This window comes from Hibiscus syriacus, unplaced genomic scaffold, assembly GCF_006381635.1.
Source record: "Hibiscus syriacus cultivar Baekdansim isolate YM2019G1 unplaced genomic scaffold, ASM638163v2 tig00111402_pilon, whole genome shotgun sequence".
Lineage (NCBI taxonomy): Eukaryota > Viridiplantae > Streptophyta > Magnoliopsida > Malvales > Malvaceae > Hibiscus > Hibiscus syriacus.
Window position 1 is genome coordinate 5,596,788 of NW_024063082.1, and position 14,401 is coordinate 5,611,188.

Sequence of the window (14,401 nt, forward strand, 5' to 3'; positions counted from 1 at the left end):
TTTATTTATAGTTCAAATAAACTGTTTAATTTGTAGTTACTGTTGATTTGTTTGTGTTGGTTTTTCATTCAGATTACTTCTATAAGGTTGTTAGCTGTCTTTATTTACAGTTTAAATAATATGTTCAATTTGTTGCTACTGTTGATTTGTTTGTGTTGTTGGTTGTTCATTCGGATTGCTTTTATAAGGTTGTTAGCTGCCTTTATTTAGAGTTTAAATAAACTGTTTATTTTGTTGCTACTGTTGGTTGTTCATTCGAATTGCTTTTTTAAGGTTGGTTGCTAACCTTAATTTTTTTTTGCAAGGAGATATAAATGCTGTGATTTCCGATGCAGTTGATTTAAATAAATCCTCTAAGAGGAAGGCCATTGGTTCATTCGAATTTGGGAGAAGAACCTTTGCTGTTTGGGACCACTACACATTCACCAAAGCTGATGATGGTTTTGTTTATGTCGAGTGTAAGTATTTCAAATTGAAAAGGTATAAAGCTGATTCTCATATTGGTACATCTAACCCTAAAAGGCATACAAAGAAATGCCAAGCATATAAGGATTTTATTTCTGAAAATCCAGATAGTGTAGCTTCTTTTGACCAAAACAAATACTGTGAATTGTTTGTTGAGGCTATTCTGTGTCATGGTTATGCATATAGTATAATTGAGCATGACAAACTTAGGGATTTACATCATTACCATAATTCTTATGTTAAGGAAATATCTAGATATATTGTTACTAAGTATTGCATGTTGCAGCATGAAAAACAAAAAAATCACTACTTGATTCAATGCATTCTGTCTCAAGTCGTGTTTGTTTTACATGTGATGCTTGGTCTGCCTGCACTTCACGTTCTTATTTTGCCCTTACTGCTCATTATGTTGATAATAACTGGAAACTTAAGTCTAAAATACTTAAATTTCTTCGTTTTCCTCCTCCTCATGATGTTGAGTCTATCTTTAAGTTTGTGAAAAAGATGATATGTGAATGGGGTCTTGAAAAAAACATTTACCATTACACTTGATAATGCTTCTGCAAATGATAAAATGGTTAAGAGACTGAAAGATGATTTGAATGTCATTTCTCATCTTCCTTGCAATGGTAAGTACTTCCATATAAGGTGTATTGCCCACATTTTGAACTTGATAGTTCAAAAAGGTTTGAAGGTAATTGATTTTTTCGTTAATAAATTACGTCATATTGTTAAGTTTATTGATTCTTCTGACTCTCGACTTTGTGCCTTTGAATTAGCTGTTAAAGATTGTGATTCTTCTTTCTCTGGAAAGTTAGTATTGGATGTTCCTACTCGTTGGAATTCGACTTACTTGATGATTCATAGGGCATTTGAGGCTAGATTAGGAATTAACTTGTTTGTTAATAGGGAAAATGAGTTAGATATCATTATTGATTATGAATGGGAAACAATTCAAACAATTTGTAATTTTCTTGAGCCTTTTTATGAAATTACTTCTATGTTCTCTGGTTCTAAGTATCACACTTCCAACTTGTATTTGGCTAACGTTGTTGCAATTGAGAAATTGTTGTGTGATGCTCATAATGATCCTTGTGAAGGTATTTCTGCAATGGCATGACCCATGCTTGAACTTTATGAGAAATATTGGTCTGATTACTCTATGATTCTATCTTTTGATGTTTTAATATAAATTACAACTGCTTAAGGAGTTGTACAATGTTCTTTATGTTGAGGATGAGGTTCAACGGAGGGTAAGTCTCATTTATGTCGAGTTTCTTGAGTTATACGTATTTTATTAAAAAATGCACCTTGTGTTTCTTCTTTTTTTTCTTCTGTCCAAAGTAACATAACCTTGGACAGAAGTGGCTCAAGTTCCAATCGGCCTCGAACATTTAGAAAATCAAATTTATTTCAAGTTAGTTAATATAATTTCTAGTTGAATTTTAACTTATTTATTTCCTTTTTTTATTTACTAATTTCTTGTCTTTTGTTTTTCAGAATTTTGATGCCAATTTAGTTGTTTCAAGGTGTGGACGGTCTAATGTTGACTCGTACATCAGTTTGCCCCTTGTCCCTCGTACTGGAGAATCAAACTTTGATATTTTGGAGTATTGAAAAAATCAACGTGTTTCATATCATGTACTTTCTCGCATGACGAGAGATATATTGGCTATTCCAATTACTTCAGTTGCATCTGAATCATCCTTTAGTATGGGGTAAAATTTTGACCAAATTAAGAGCTTCACTCTTACAAAAAAATGTTGAGATTTTTGTTACAACCCGTAATTGGTTGTATGGTTTTGAGTCGGGGGATAAGGATGAAGATTACCTTAATGTGGTTAATGACTATGCTATGTAAATGTATGATATAATTGCTTTATATTTTATTTTAATCTCAATATTTCAAATTGTTTATTAATTATTTTAATTTTAATTTTTAGGTTGTTAACGTTAAGTGAAGCCATTGGAATTTACGATTCAGTCTTTTTTCTTCTATTACATGTAACTTTTACTTATTAATTACTTATTGTGTTTATTATGTTTATCTGAAACAAATTTTAATTGATGCTTTTGTTTTTTTGTAGGATGCTTCTGTCCAAAGTAACACATTCTGATTTTGCTTGATATTAATTTTATTTTCATAAACAATGTTGAATGTTTTATTATGTATGGGTTTGGTAAAGTCGGAAATGTTTGGCACTGTTGGCCATCGTATTCCCTTTGGCTTTACCACTGATTAAAATGTTTGTTTAATGCATAAAATCTACCTTCTGTTGCTGTTGCTGCCTGCTGTTTCATGCTGCCTGCTGCTTGCTTCCTGTTGTTGCCTTGTATTTTATTTTGTTGGTCTGACTTAAATAGATTGTTCAAACTGTCATTTTTTTTTTGGAAATAGCTACTCATGTTAAATTATGTTGGTAGCTTTAAAAGTTACCCGCAATTTAACAATGTTGGCAGCTATTTCGATATAAAAGTTTGATGAAGAAATTTCTGGTAGCAAAGTTTGACTTTTAGCCTTATAACTTTTTTTTATAAGATCTGAGAGCTTAAATTTTTTTAATTTTTTTCATTTTATTGTATTGAACTTGAATTGACTCAAATGTAATTCAAATTTTATATTAACTGCTATTTAAATTATTATTATAAATTAAATTTATATTTTATATTATTTTTCATTTATGTTATAATTATTAGATATTTTTTGTACAAAAATTAAACGGTATAGTTTATATTTATATTTTAGAGAATTAATCACTTTTAATACTAACATTCAGTTATTATCAATTTAATTATTATTTTATTGCCAAAATTATTCATATTATTAATGTAAACCATTAATATATGTTACATAATAAATACTTTTATTATTAATATTATTTTTTCTTTATATAAATTAAACTATATAATTTTTATAAATTAAACTATATTAATTTTCCTTTGCATTGTTAATAATGTTTTGTCTAATTTACATTTAAATAATTTTATATAATAGGTCTATTTATTAATATAAGTATTATAATAAATATTTTAGTGTAACATTTAAAAAGTAATCATATTAATATTTTAATTACATCATAAACTAAAAAACTAATAATTTATAAGATTTCCATGGTAATATATAAGTCAGGTAAATATCAGATCAGGTCATTAACAAGTCGGATCATTTACAGGTAAGGTTAAAAACATGTCAGATTAAAAACAGATCAGGTTAAAAACATGTTAGGTTGAAAACAAATCAGGTTGAAAACAGGTCGGATAATACCAGTTATTTACCAGGTCAATCTCGGGTTCGGGTTCATATCAGTCAGATGCAGTTCGGGTTCGGGTATCATATTTTCGGTTCAATTCGGGTTCAGGTCGTTCTCAGGTCGGATGCAGGTCGGGTTTGGATCCACAATTTCCATATCCAAATCTTGTTCAGGTCAACACCAGTTTTGACTCGAGTCGGTTTCGGATCGCTATAGTGTAGATCAAAAACAGTTTTAACTCGAGTCGATTTCAGTCAGTTTTGCAGGTCGGGTCAGATTTTTTACAGCCCTAGTATTGAGTTTTGAGTTACGTCTTCAAATTAAAAGACATCTCACCCATAAATGAGGATATTATACTTCATTTAATTAAATTATGGGTTTGATGAAAGGCATTGTAAATGCATTGTTGTTTAATGTATAATACGTCTTTAATGAAAGTGCTCCACTTTGCATATAATTTCCAAGCAAACTGATCTGTGCTCCACTTTGCATATAATTTCCAAGCAAACTAATCTGTGCTCCACTTTGCATATATGTAGTTTCAATAAAGGCATATTCCTTGGCTTCCGTGCCTCGAGCATATTGTTCCTATTTAAGTTTTCAATTGAAGTCTATGTGATCCTAATACTAGTGAAGAGTCCTTTTAACATTCAGAAGTTCCAAGTTTAAATTATGCGATCCATTATCCGTGTTTGAAAGTGAAAGGTTAAGGGAGATTAACATGACTGAAATAATGATTGGACAAATAGGTCAGGTAGCTTTTATCTAAGATGCTAGCATGCAATTTAACTATCATTACAACAAAAAAAGGATTATGGTACTCCTTTTCCTTTTATACTACTCGCAAAATTAATTAGGGAACTATTGAATATTGAAATGTTCAAAACTGTCTATTACACTATAATCTGAATTACTAAGAGAAAATTATTCAAGTGAATCTATATGCAAATTAGGGCATTATAAGAATTAAATTAACTTGCATTAACCATTCCTATGTTCTAAAATGTTGCTGCAAGAGCCTAGAAAACAATTTTCCACGAACAATTGCAATTAATTCCGTTAGTTGACTTACCAATTCTAGTATTTACCTTGTTTGATATGAACAGATTATTTACAGATTTTTGCCAAATTTATAGGCTAACTTATAAGTGTTTCCATATTTCTTGTATAGTTGACTTTCCTATTAAGACTCTTGAATATATATAATATATGTCCCTTAAGCTGTAACCAGATTATTGAAAATGCAAGATATTCTTTTACCTACTGTTATGCCGATTTACAAATTCTAAATGCAAGAATTTTAAAGTATTGTGTATTTTCCTGCACATTATTTGTTCATCAAGAATTCTCAGTTTCCAAGGGAAATTAACTCCTAACTTAAAGCACCGCCTTAAGAATTCCAAGCTTTCAACAAAACAGACTACATGAACTCAATTACTAGATTGAGAATAACAAAACAATACCTGTGCGCAAGTCCTCGTGACAATGCTATTAGTGCTGGTTTCACCTCCTTTCTGATGAACACGGTAGTGGCGGGTAACTGTTCCATGAGCTGCTTCAGCTTCAATAGTCTTTCCATCTGGGCACACCTGGAAAAAAATTCAATTACTCATATACCCAAAAAGAAAATACGAGATAATTTAAAATTATAGTTGGGGGTTTTATCACGGTAGCTGACAGCGTTACAAACATAATGAATTGTTCGAAGTTGTATACTGTAACCACTATAAGAACCAAATTCCATGTAGTATTCGTAATGGCTTTATATAAATTTTGTTTTGAGTTAAAAATATTATTCAACTAATTTACAAATTACAATAATGTCATGTTAGTAAAACCTTTATGTAAATTCATGAATCATTAATCAACAAGACCTAGTTTTCCGCATCCCATACAAATTGTCCAAGAACATCTGCAATTAAAGCTTCTATCTTCTAAGAGATGATGGATATACCCTTTTGAAAGAAGGCTAAAGAAATACTGAAAGAAGAATCTGAAAAGTATTTTGTTTTTTTATTCACGAAAATTAGCCATCAAAGACAGCATTTTCTTCAGTTTTTACTTTGTTTTAGTCAAAAGCAGCAATTACAATTTTCCATTAAGCCCACAAGTTCTTATTTTTCTTTGATGCTTCAGCAGCCTGCATCAAAACCACCTGAGCACTACAGTACACCATTTCTCTCTTTCTCAGATATTTAGTCTTTCTGAAATTGAATTACAACTTTTTTTCAGAACATTATTTGATTTCCATCCATGTTAAGAACTTACTGCTCAGAGATTTCACAAGATTATATCCAACAAAAATGTCCCTAATGGTTGTTACATTGTGGGTGCTTGTGCATGGATGCTGTGCCTGTCTTATTCCTTTTATCTTTTCTATGTATGAGGCCATTAGGCTATGGTGCATGTGCATAGGTGCTGTTCTCTATCTATTTATGGATGTGTTAGTTGAGAGGGGAGAGAATATACCAGCACTGATGTCATCAACCCAAGAGATCCAAACCCTGTCCCGTGCAAAAAAGGGAAAAAAAGCTTAGCAAATCAACAAAGGAAATGAAGCATGGCATTAAAAACCTTAGATAGAAATTTCTCAATGAAATGCCTCTTTTACTTTCAGAGAAGCAGCTGCTTATAATTATATATGAAGCAGATGTAATAATCTTAAATATGCTAGACTTTGGGATAAGAAATCACTCTGCACATCTCCATCATAGTTTTTGCATGCCCATACATAACCTCCTTCGCTTTTTAGAGCATAAGCAACCATATCATCAATAAGACGGTGCTCATACCTACAACACAGCAAAGCTAGTTATGCTAGTGTAGTTACTCCAAATAAGAACAATAGAAAACTGCAATGGGTACTGTATCTCACCAAACACTTTCTGCCTCAAACTTGGATTTCCATTGAGTTTCATAAACTTCCTGGAAAATGTCTTTAAATCTTCAGAAAAAAGAAAAACATCAGAAATCACCAAATTATAGAAATACATGGTTACAAAGATCAAATAAGAAGTAAGAATGTGAAAAAAAAACAAAAAACCATATCATGCAAATGCAAACCTTCCATCATAACTCTTCATAATTGTATTTTTTGTGCTAAGATAAAGTGGCCGTTTTTTCTGGTAAGCATTGTTCATTGAAGACTCGGCAAAAGCACAAATAGACTGTTTTCAATTCAAAGCCATAATAATAGTTAATGGATTCTAGAAACCTGTTGGGCATACATGTCACATGTTGAACATGTACCTCATCAGTGTTGTACATGGACAAAGCTACACCGCCAGAACCTTTGAAGTTGAAAACCTCGAGCTCCTTCTTCTCACCACTTGTATCAGGAACTGCAAAAATAAAGAGTCATGAGATAAAATAAAATTAAAGTAAGATGAATATGGGTTTTCCTCTGCAGAAAATCTGCTAGGCCATGTCAAAGTACAAAACCTATAGATTGACAGAGTTTCTCTGTTAAAATAGGAGATTACCAAAAACAAGCATGAGTTTTCCAGGTTCTTGTACAACTAAATCGGTTGCTCGGTACTGATCACCAAAAACATGCCTCCCGATGCAGATTGGCTTGGTCCAGCCTGAAATGTTTTAGATGAATAAAACAAATAACAGTGATGATAAGAATAATGAAACAGAAATATTAAGATGATGCACAAACTTGGAACAAGCCGAGGGACATTTTTGCAAATAATTGGTTCTCTGAAAACTGTTCCTGGAGTCACAAAAAAATGAAAAAAAAGGAGAAATTATTTGAGCCCTTTCAAATCCCAAAACAAAAGCAAATAAAAACAATAGCAATAAACTGGGAACAAAATCATACCAAGTGAGAAACACTTACCATTTAAAATGTTTCGAATAGTCCCATTTGGACTTTTCCACATTTTCTTTAAGTTGAACTCCATAACACGGCCTTCATCTGTCAAAAATCATACAGTAAATCACTTCAATGAACCCTCTTAGTCAATTGGGACAACTGCAGTACTCTTCCATGACATTCTCTAATGAGTAAAATTACTATTTCCATTAGAAAAACACCATTACCATGATGATATGACATTTTTTTCGATGCATTGGCATGAAAAAATTAAACACTTTCACCTATGCCGCTTCTTACAAAAACTATGCACACACATATATTGAATCTACTTTTGTTTTTTCTTCCCCCACCCCAACCAATGATTTTATCTCTCATTTCTTCCTCACTACCCTCTCTTTAGTAAGTAAAAGGTTTAGGAAATCCATACCTGGAGTTATAGTTGCACACTTAATTGCTACATTATACCTACAATTACATATACAAAGGAATTAACATCAAAGCAAAGACATTAAATGTTGTATACAATTACAAACTTATTAACACTGATTTCAAAGCCATACTTAAGAGTAGCTTCAGCACTTGCTACTGTAACTTCATCATTCGTGGCATCATGATTAATAAGACCAAGGTCATAATACTTTATATCCAAGAAGGGAAAAATTAGCTGAAAACATTCGACCAAAACAGGCGTGAGAAAGGGGGAAAAACAAAAAAAAAACAAAGAAAACTACCTTTTCCTTTATAGATTTCCAGATAACACGAGTCATTTCATCTCCTGCATTTGAAGAAGAAGAAGAAGAAGAAGAAGAAGGGAAGAATCAACGGTTAAGGTAGACAAATAAAAAACGGGAAGACTGAAGAGGGAGTTTGAGGGATTGAAATCTCACCGTCCATCTCGACTATGGGATTCATCACCTTAATCTTACTGGGGAACGCCATTTCGAATCGAAATTTGGTTGAAAAGAACCACCGCAATCCCGATCGCCAACTCCTTCAAATAAAGGTCAACGAGAGATTTATTCAGAAGACCCTCACCCTCGGCTTCGCATACGCCTCCCTTATGTGGCCCACGGTCGAGAGAAATGATTGAATTCCAGAACGGGTTGGCTCACTCGCAGTGTTTTTCTGCTGACACAATTCGGTCGGCGGTTTACATTGGTGTCAACGATAGTTTATTTTATTTTATTCTGTTTTTTGTCTTCTTTCTCCGACCAATGTTAAAAAAATCGGATAGGTTGCATTGAACCGATTGAGTTTGTTTGTTTGTTTGATTTATATTTAATTCCTTTAACCGTAAACTCAAATTAATCGAACAACCGAATGTAGTATGGTTAAAATGTCCCGTCAGGAAATGAGATCTCCCTTTTCCCAGGCGCCAAACAGATAGAAAGAGTGAAAAAGGAATGCTCATCAGCATTTGACCTCCGATCAGAAGCTGATATTGGTGGAAACAAAACGGGGAACACCATAACCACCTCTGGTACAAGTGGATATGCCTGAGTCATCTTATGTTCCCAAGTCTCTGAAAAGTTTGGAAAGGCTTATGGTAGAAGATCCGTTTCCTGAGTATCCCACGGTTGAAAATCATGGACAAGGCAATGGATTTTTAGGCAAGAATTTTGATGTTGCTAGTGATAAGAATGCTTCTGTCATCCCGAGCCACACCGATGTTACTGAGGAGGATGAATGGATCATTATTCCACATAGGGCTCTCCCTGATGATTGGAATCATGCAACAGACGTACGCTTATTACGTTCCCTGGATCGTTCTTTTGTTTTTCCTGGTGAACAAGTCCATGTTCTAGCACGCTTTTCAGCATCTAATCAGGAAACATAAATTATTACCCCTTTTAATACCCCTTTTAAAGTTGCTGCAGTGATGAGTAAAAGTGGCATACGCAAAGATGCTAAGAAACAAAATTTAAACAAGAAGGGTGAGACAAATTCAGTGGCAGGAGGAGAGGAAGTGAATCATGGTGGTGCTGTAATGGATCTGAATGATGAGAACTTGGAGAAAGAAGATTGATCCAGCAAAAGATGTCTATGATAGTGAATCATTTAATAGAGTGGAAGACCAGAAAAGGCAGACTGAAACACTATTAAAAAGGTTTAATAACTCTCATTTCTTTGTTAGGATTGCAGAGAGGGGTGAACCTCTATGGTCGAAAAAATGTGCTCCTCAGACAGCTTCTGATTCATCTGAAATAGATAGTCAATGGTCTGTTCAAAATGAAACAAAAAACACTGCTAAAAACATATCTAGTCTAACTGCAGTTATTGATAGAGGAAACCTTGGTGCCAATGTTTCTGGTGGAGCAGCTAGAGGTACTGTCAAGTGTTCCTCTCTTTCCAATGGAGATATAGTGGTGCTTTTACAAGTAAATGTTGGCATTGGTTTTCTCAGAGACCCTGTCATTGAAATTCTTCTTTTACAGTCTACTTCTTTTGACGAGCAGTTGGCTCCAATAGCTAATTTCATATTTTTCATTCCAACTTCTGGTTTGGGATGTACTCATCTCTGGCTGCAGATTAGAGTACCACTAGGACGTATTCCTGCTCAATCTACGACTACCATTAAGATGGAGCTACTTCCGTTGACTGATGGCATAATAACACTGGACAGTTTACGGATTGATGCCAAGGAGAAAGGTCGTACATATATCCCGGATCACTCACCGATGATAAATGCGACTACTAGCATCTCCACGGGGATTATTTAGGATGGATTGCAAATTGTGTTTCTCATTTTACTTTTATGTTTAACCATCAAGTATTTCAAAGGGTGATTCATTTTGTTACCCGCTATTCTGCCACGTTGTGCAGAATCTTTGGAAGTTGGAACCGACATGGATATCTTTCCTTGTTGAGCAGAAAACCAAGTAGCGTTGCCAACTCGTCCAAAAATTACAACGGCAAATGATTTCTCGTAAGCTGAAAAAAATACTTTAAGCATCGTCAACAATAGTCATTGTGCTTCATTTTTGTGTATTTTCGATTATTAATTTAACAACTAATATTTCGACCATATATATACTGATTTATAAGGTTATAAATATTGTTAGTTTAATAATATGATACATTAATAATAATTTTTAAAGTACTAAACTATGTTTCATCTTTTTCGGTATGGTCCTTTATTATATATATTGTCATCATTCATCAAATCTTATTTAATTTCAAATATAATAAAAAGAAAAAACGTACAATGGACAAATTTCTAAGTATTTTCAGTTTTTAAAAGAATTATAAGAAAATGCATGTTAAAATGTGAGAAATATTACACATTTCTAGTAAATGATGACGGGAGAACTTGAAACAAAATCTCCAATCCTAAGCATACAACAATCTATATGATGTATAGGTTACATAGTAAATATTAATTATCATAATTATATAATTATAATCATTTTATTGAAATCCATCACATTTAGAATTAATTTTTGCAGTAATGAAGTTAATGAGAAGAGGTCAATGTAGTGTGTTAAAAGTATTCAAATTGTATGTAGTCAGATGAATTGGATTTTTGAGCTGCTTGATCTCCAACAAGTTCGTTATGAAGATGATGATGACCGCCATGGCTACTCTTCTTCTCTTCCCTCGTTGCCAACTGCGAAAAATCCACAGGCTCCGGTACGTGCGGCGGCATTGCGCTCCTCACCAGTGCCCAGTTCACTCCTTCGAAGAACGGGTGTTGTTTTATCTCGGTTGCTCCCCTTTTGCATGCAATACGTTTGCTCGGTTCTTTGACCAGCAAGCCTCGTATGAGGTCTCGAGCCACAAAGCTCACTTGTGGGTTTTCCGGGAACCTCAGTGGCTGCCCTACTACGTTGAACAATGTGGCTCGGTTGCCTTGGCCTTTGAATGGTGTCGTTCCATGCAAGAGTTCGTATAAGAAGATGCCAAAAGTCCACCAGTCGACCGCGCTGCCGTGACCCTCTCCTCGGATGATTTCCGGCGCTAAGTATTCGTGTGTACCGACGAACGACATCGACCGGACATTGGTTGGTTCGGCCATTAACTCCGGCATGGAGCCTCCCACGAAGAGGCCGAAATCTGATTTGGATTTGCGATTCTTTTTGCTAGGCAGGATGCGGGGGAAGAATGTGGATGGCTGCATGCAACCATGCGCGGGCACTTGCTCATTATCCAAGATGCCACCGTTGTAGCCGCCGTTGCTCGCATTATGTCCTGATGAAGATTTCACCAGTATCGGATTGACGGAGCAACGGAGGGACAAGTCGAAATCCGAGAGCATTATATGACCTTCATCTCTTACCAACACGTTTTCTGGTTTCAAATCCCTGTATACTATACCTAGCATGTGCAAATATTCCAGTGCCAGCAACACTTCTGATGCAAAGAACCTGCAATACCCAAAATGAATCAATCTATATATTAACAAAAAGAAAACGAAAACTAGCGTCGGTCTAATTCAAATTGAATCTTGGTGTGAGCACGGATAGACCGAGGGAGGCTAAACTCACGATATAACGTACTCAAAATAAATAATTCACGAAATAACGTTCTCCCAATATTATTTGCTGAAATAGGGCGAAATCAACAGTGTGGCCGTAGGTCGCCATGCCTTCCGGGCGACCTACGACGTGGCTTCCGACGTGGCTTCCGACGAGGGTCGTGTGCATGGGACATGCACAACCCAACCATAAGTCGCCATGCACTCCCAGCGACCTCCTAGGTCGCCATGCACGCCCGGCGACCAAGGAGGTCGCCATGCACTCGGGACGACCAAGGATTCATGCATGGGGAGATTGGGGAGATCGTGCCATGCACTCGGGGCTCAGTTCATGCATGGGGCACTCGAGGCGACCAAGGATGACCAAGGATCGGTTCATGCATGGGGCACTCGGGAGCAGGCGAGCAATAATGCAGCGAGCAGGCGACCATGCAGCGTGGAGTAGGGGCCAAAGACAAGGTTGCGAGCAGGCGAGCATGCGGTAGGGGATGTCGCCGCGAGTGCATAGCGACCTCCTTGGTCGCCGGGCGTGCATGGCGACCTAGGAGGTCGCTGGGAGTGCATGGCGACCTATGGTTGGGGAAGCCACGTCGTAGGTCGCCCGGAAGGCATGGCGACCTACGGCCACACTGTTGATTTCGCCCTATTTCAACAAATAATCTTGGGAGAACGTTATTTCGTGAATTATTTATTTTGAGTGCATTATATCGTGAGTTCAGTCGACCGAGGGATTTAGGTATTTTTTTTATATTTTTTATTGATAATGTGATTTTGCCTAGGGATGGCAACTCAACCCGAATCCGACGGGTTCCGACCCGACCCGATCGGGTCGGATTTTTTTTAAAAAAATTCGGGTTCGGGTCGGGTCGGATTTTTTTTAAATGTACTGTTCGGGTCGGGTCGGGTTTAGGGTGAAAAAAATCCAACCCGACCCGACCCGAAAAATATATATAATTTTATCCTATATATTTAGGGATAATTACAATAATGTCCCTCCATATATAATTTTTTTCAATTAAGTCACTGTTTTCATTGAATAAATTTTTTTATTATTATTATTTCGGGTCGGGTCGGGTTTCTAAATCATATATTCGGGTCGGGTCGGGTCGGGTGAAACCTTAATTTCGTCGGGTCGGGTCGGGTCACGGGTGAAAAACCCTTTCTTCTCGGGTCGGGTGGCCCAAAAACCTGACCCGACCCGACCCATTGCCATCCCTAATTTTGCCTCTAAAATCTCATTGCTAGTTTGGGTTGGTCTCCCCGACATAAAAGCTTAGGTTGGTCTCTAAACGTGAGTATTAAATATGAAGATTATGAACCTTGCAGCTTCCTCTGTGAAATGCTTATTGGGTTGCTTTTGGCGGAGTGAATGAAGATTGCCCCCACTGCAGAATTCCATGACCAGACAATAGAATTTATCAGTCTCAAAGTAAGAATATAGAGTAGGCAAGAAAGGGTGGTCGAGAAGGCCAAGAATCTCTCGTTCCGTTTGAGCTCTCAATAGCTTGTTTCTACTTGCCAAAGACGCCTTGTCCATCACCTTCATAGCGAAATAAGCATTGGTTCCTCTAAGTTCGACGAGGTAAACACTCCCGATATCTCCATATCCAATGCGCTTGAGAAGCCGAAAGTTGCTGAGACCGATGGGGCCTTTCGCACTCACCGAATTAATAGCATCCCACCTCACGTCGCCGCCGGTGTGCGGCCTAAGCGGCGCGGTGGTGCTCTCCATGCTATCACTGCGACTACTGTTTCTACTCCCTGAAAGATTGGTGTTCCTCGCATCATTTGGTTTCATGTCGGCATCTGTCGGCACCCTGGGCATATTTGCCGGAGCCTTGGTTTTGGGGTCGTGCTGGTGGTGATTAGACTGCACATTTTCATTCACTTGATGGGATGCATTGCTAGGTTCGTTGTTCATTTTCTTAAAATTTGAATCCGTTGCTGCTCCCGATGACTTATCGCTCAGCTTCACCATCAGAACAAAATTTAACAACAATTCTCACTAAAATTCGTTTCAAAATCGAAAATCAAGAAAGAAAACTAAAACAAAAAACGCTACCTCTTTTTCAGAAGAGTTGAGCATCTTATTCGTTATCAACGACATCGATTGATTCGATTCAACCAAAAAAACTCGACTGATTTCCTATCACTGCATAGAAAGAAAATCACCAAGACAAGCCAAATCATGGGTTGCAATTGCATGCATGCATAATAAGCCAAAACCCTACGTAAATGTACACAAACAAAAGAAGGTTGAGGACTAACCAGAAGGAATAAGGGTATTAGTAGCTGTAAATTAAATTATAAAAGAAGTTTAAGAAACAGCCGGCTAAGATGAGTTTGGTCGGAAACGAAGATGAAGGAGCAGCGGCAGCACCACCCATG

General features: G+C 36.3%; 2 protein-coding genes across 2 annotated transcripts; both read right to left on the bottom strand.

Annotated features, from left to right (window-relative positions):
* Positions 1-5,131: 5,131 nt before the first annotated feature.
* Positions 5,132-8,675, bottom strand: LOC120161818 (isocitrate dehydrogenase [NADP]-like). The gene is made up of 13 exons (XM_039172026.1): positions 8,427-8,675; positions 8,271-8,314; positions 8,100-8,203; positions 7,967-8,004; positions 7,561-7,638; positions 7,381-7,434; positions 7,199-7,300; positions 6,966-7,057; positions 6,780-6,883; positions 6,592-6,660; positions 6,393-6,508; positions 6,186-6,220; positions 5,132-5,305 (listed from the first exon to the last, which is right to left on the bottom strand). The coding sequence occupies exons 1-13, from the start codon at positions 8,476-8,478 to the stop codon at positions 5,147-5,149; spliced, it is 1,047 nt and encodes a 348-aa protein (XP_039027957.1). The 5' UTR covers positions 8,479-8,675; the 3' UTR covers positions 5,132-5,146.
* A 2,180-nt stretch (positions 8,676-10,855) lies between these two features.
* Positions 10,856-14,401, bottom strand: LOC120161775 (serine/threonine-protein kinase AGC1-7-like). The gene is made up of 4 exons (XM_039171983.1): positions 14,282-14,401; positions 14,076-14,159; positions 13,333-13,982; positions 10,856-11,903 (listed from the first exon to the last, which is right to left on the bottom strand). The coding sequence occupies exons 2-4, from the start codon at positions 14,118-14,120 to the stop codon at positions 11,021-11,023; spliced, it is 1,578 nt and encodes a 525-aa protein (XP_039027914.1). The 5' UTR covers positions 14,121-14,159; positions 14,282-14,401; the 3' UTR covers positions 10,856-11,020.

Coding starts and splice junctions, on each gene's coding strand:
- LOC120161818 (XM_039172026.1), bottom strand. CDS start 8,478: ATGGCGTTCCCCAGTAAGATTAAGGTGATGAATCCCATAGTCGAGATG. Junction 6,509..6,591: donor TTTGAGGCAGAAAGTGTTTG/GTGAGATACAGT, acceptor GCTGTGTTGTAG/GTATGAGCACCGTCTTATTG. Junction 5,306..6,185: donor GGTTGATGACATCAGTGCTG/GTATATTCTCTC, acceptor ATTTTTTTCCAG/GTGTGCCCAGATGGAAAGAC.
- LOC120161775 (XM_039171983.1), bottom strand. CDS start 14,120: ATGTCGTTGATAACGAATAAGATGCTCAACTCTTCTGAAAAAGAG. Junction 13,983..14,075: donor TCAACTCTTCTGAAAAAGAG/GTAGCGTTTTTT, acceptor CTGATGGTGAAG/CTGAGCGATAAGTCATCGGG. Junction 11,904..13,332: donor TTCACAGAGGAAGCTGCAAG/GTTCATAATCTT, acceptor TGGGTATTGCAG/GTTCTTTGCATCAGAAGTGT.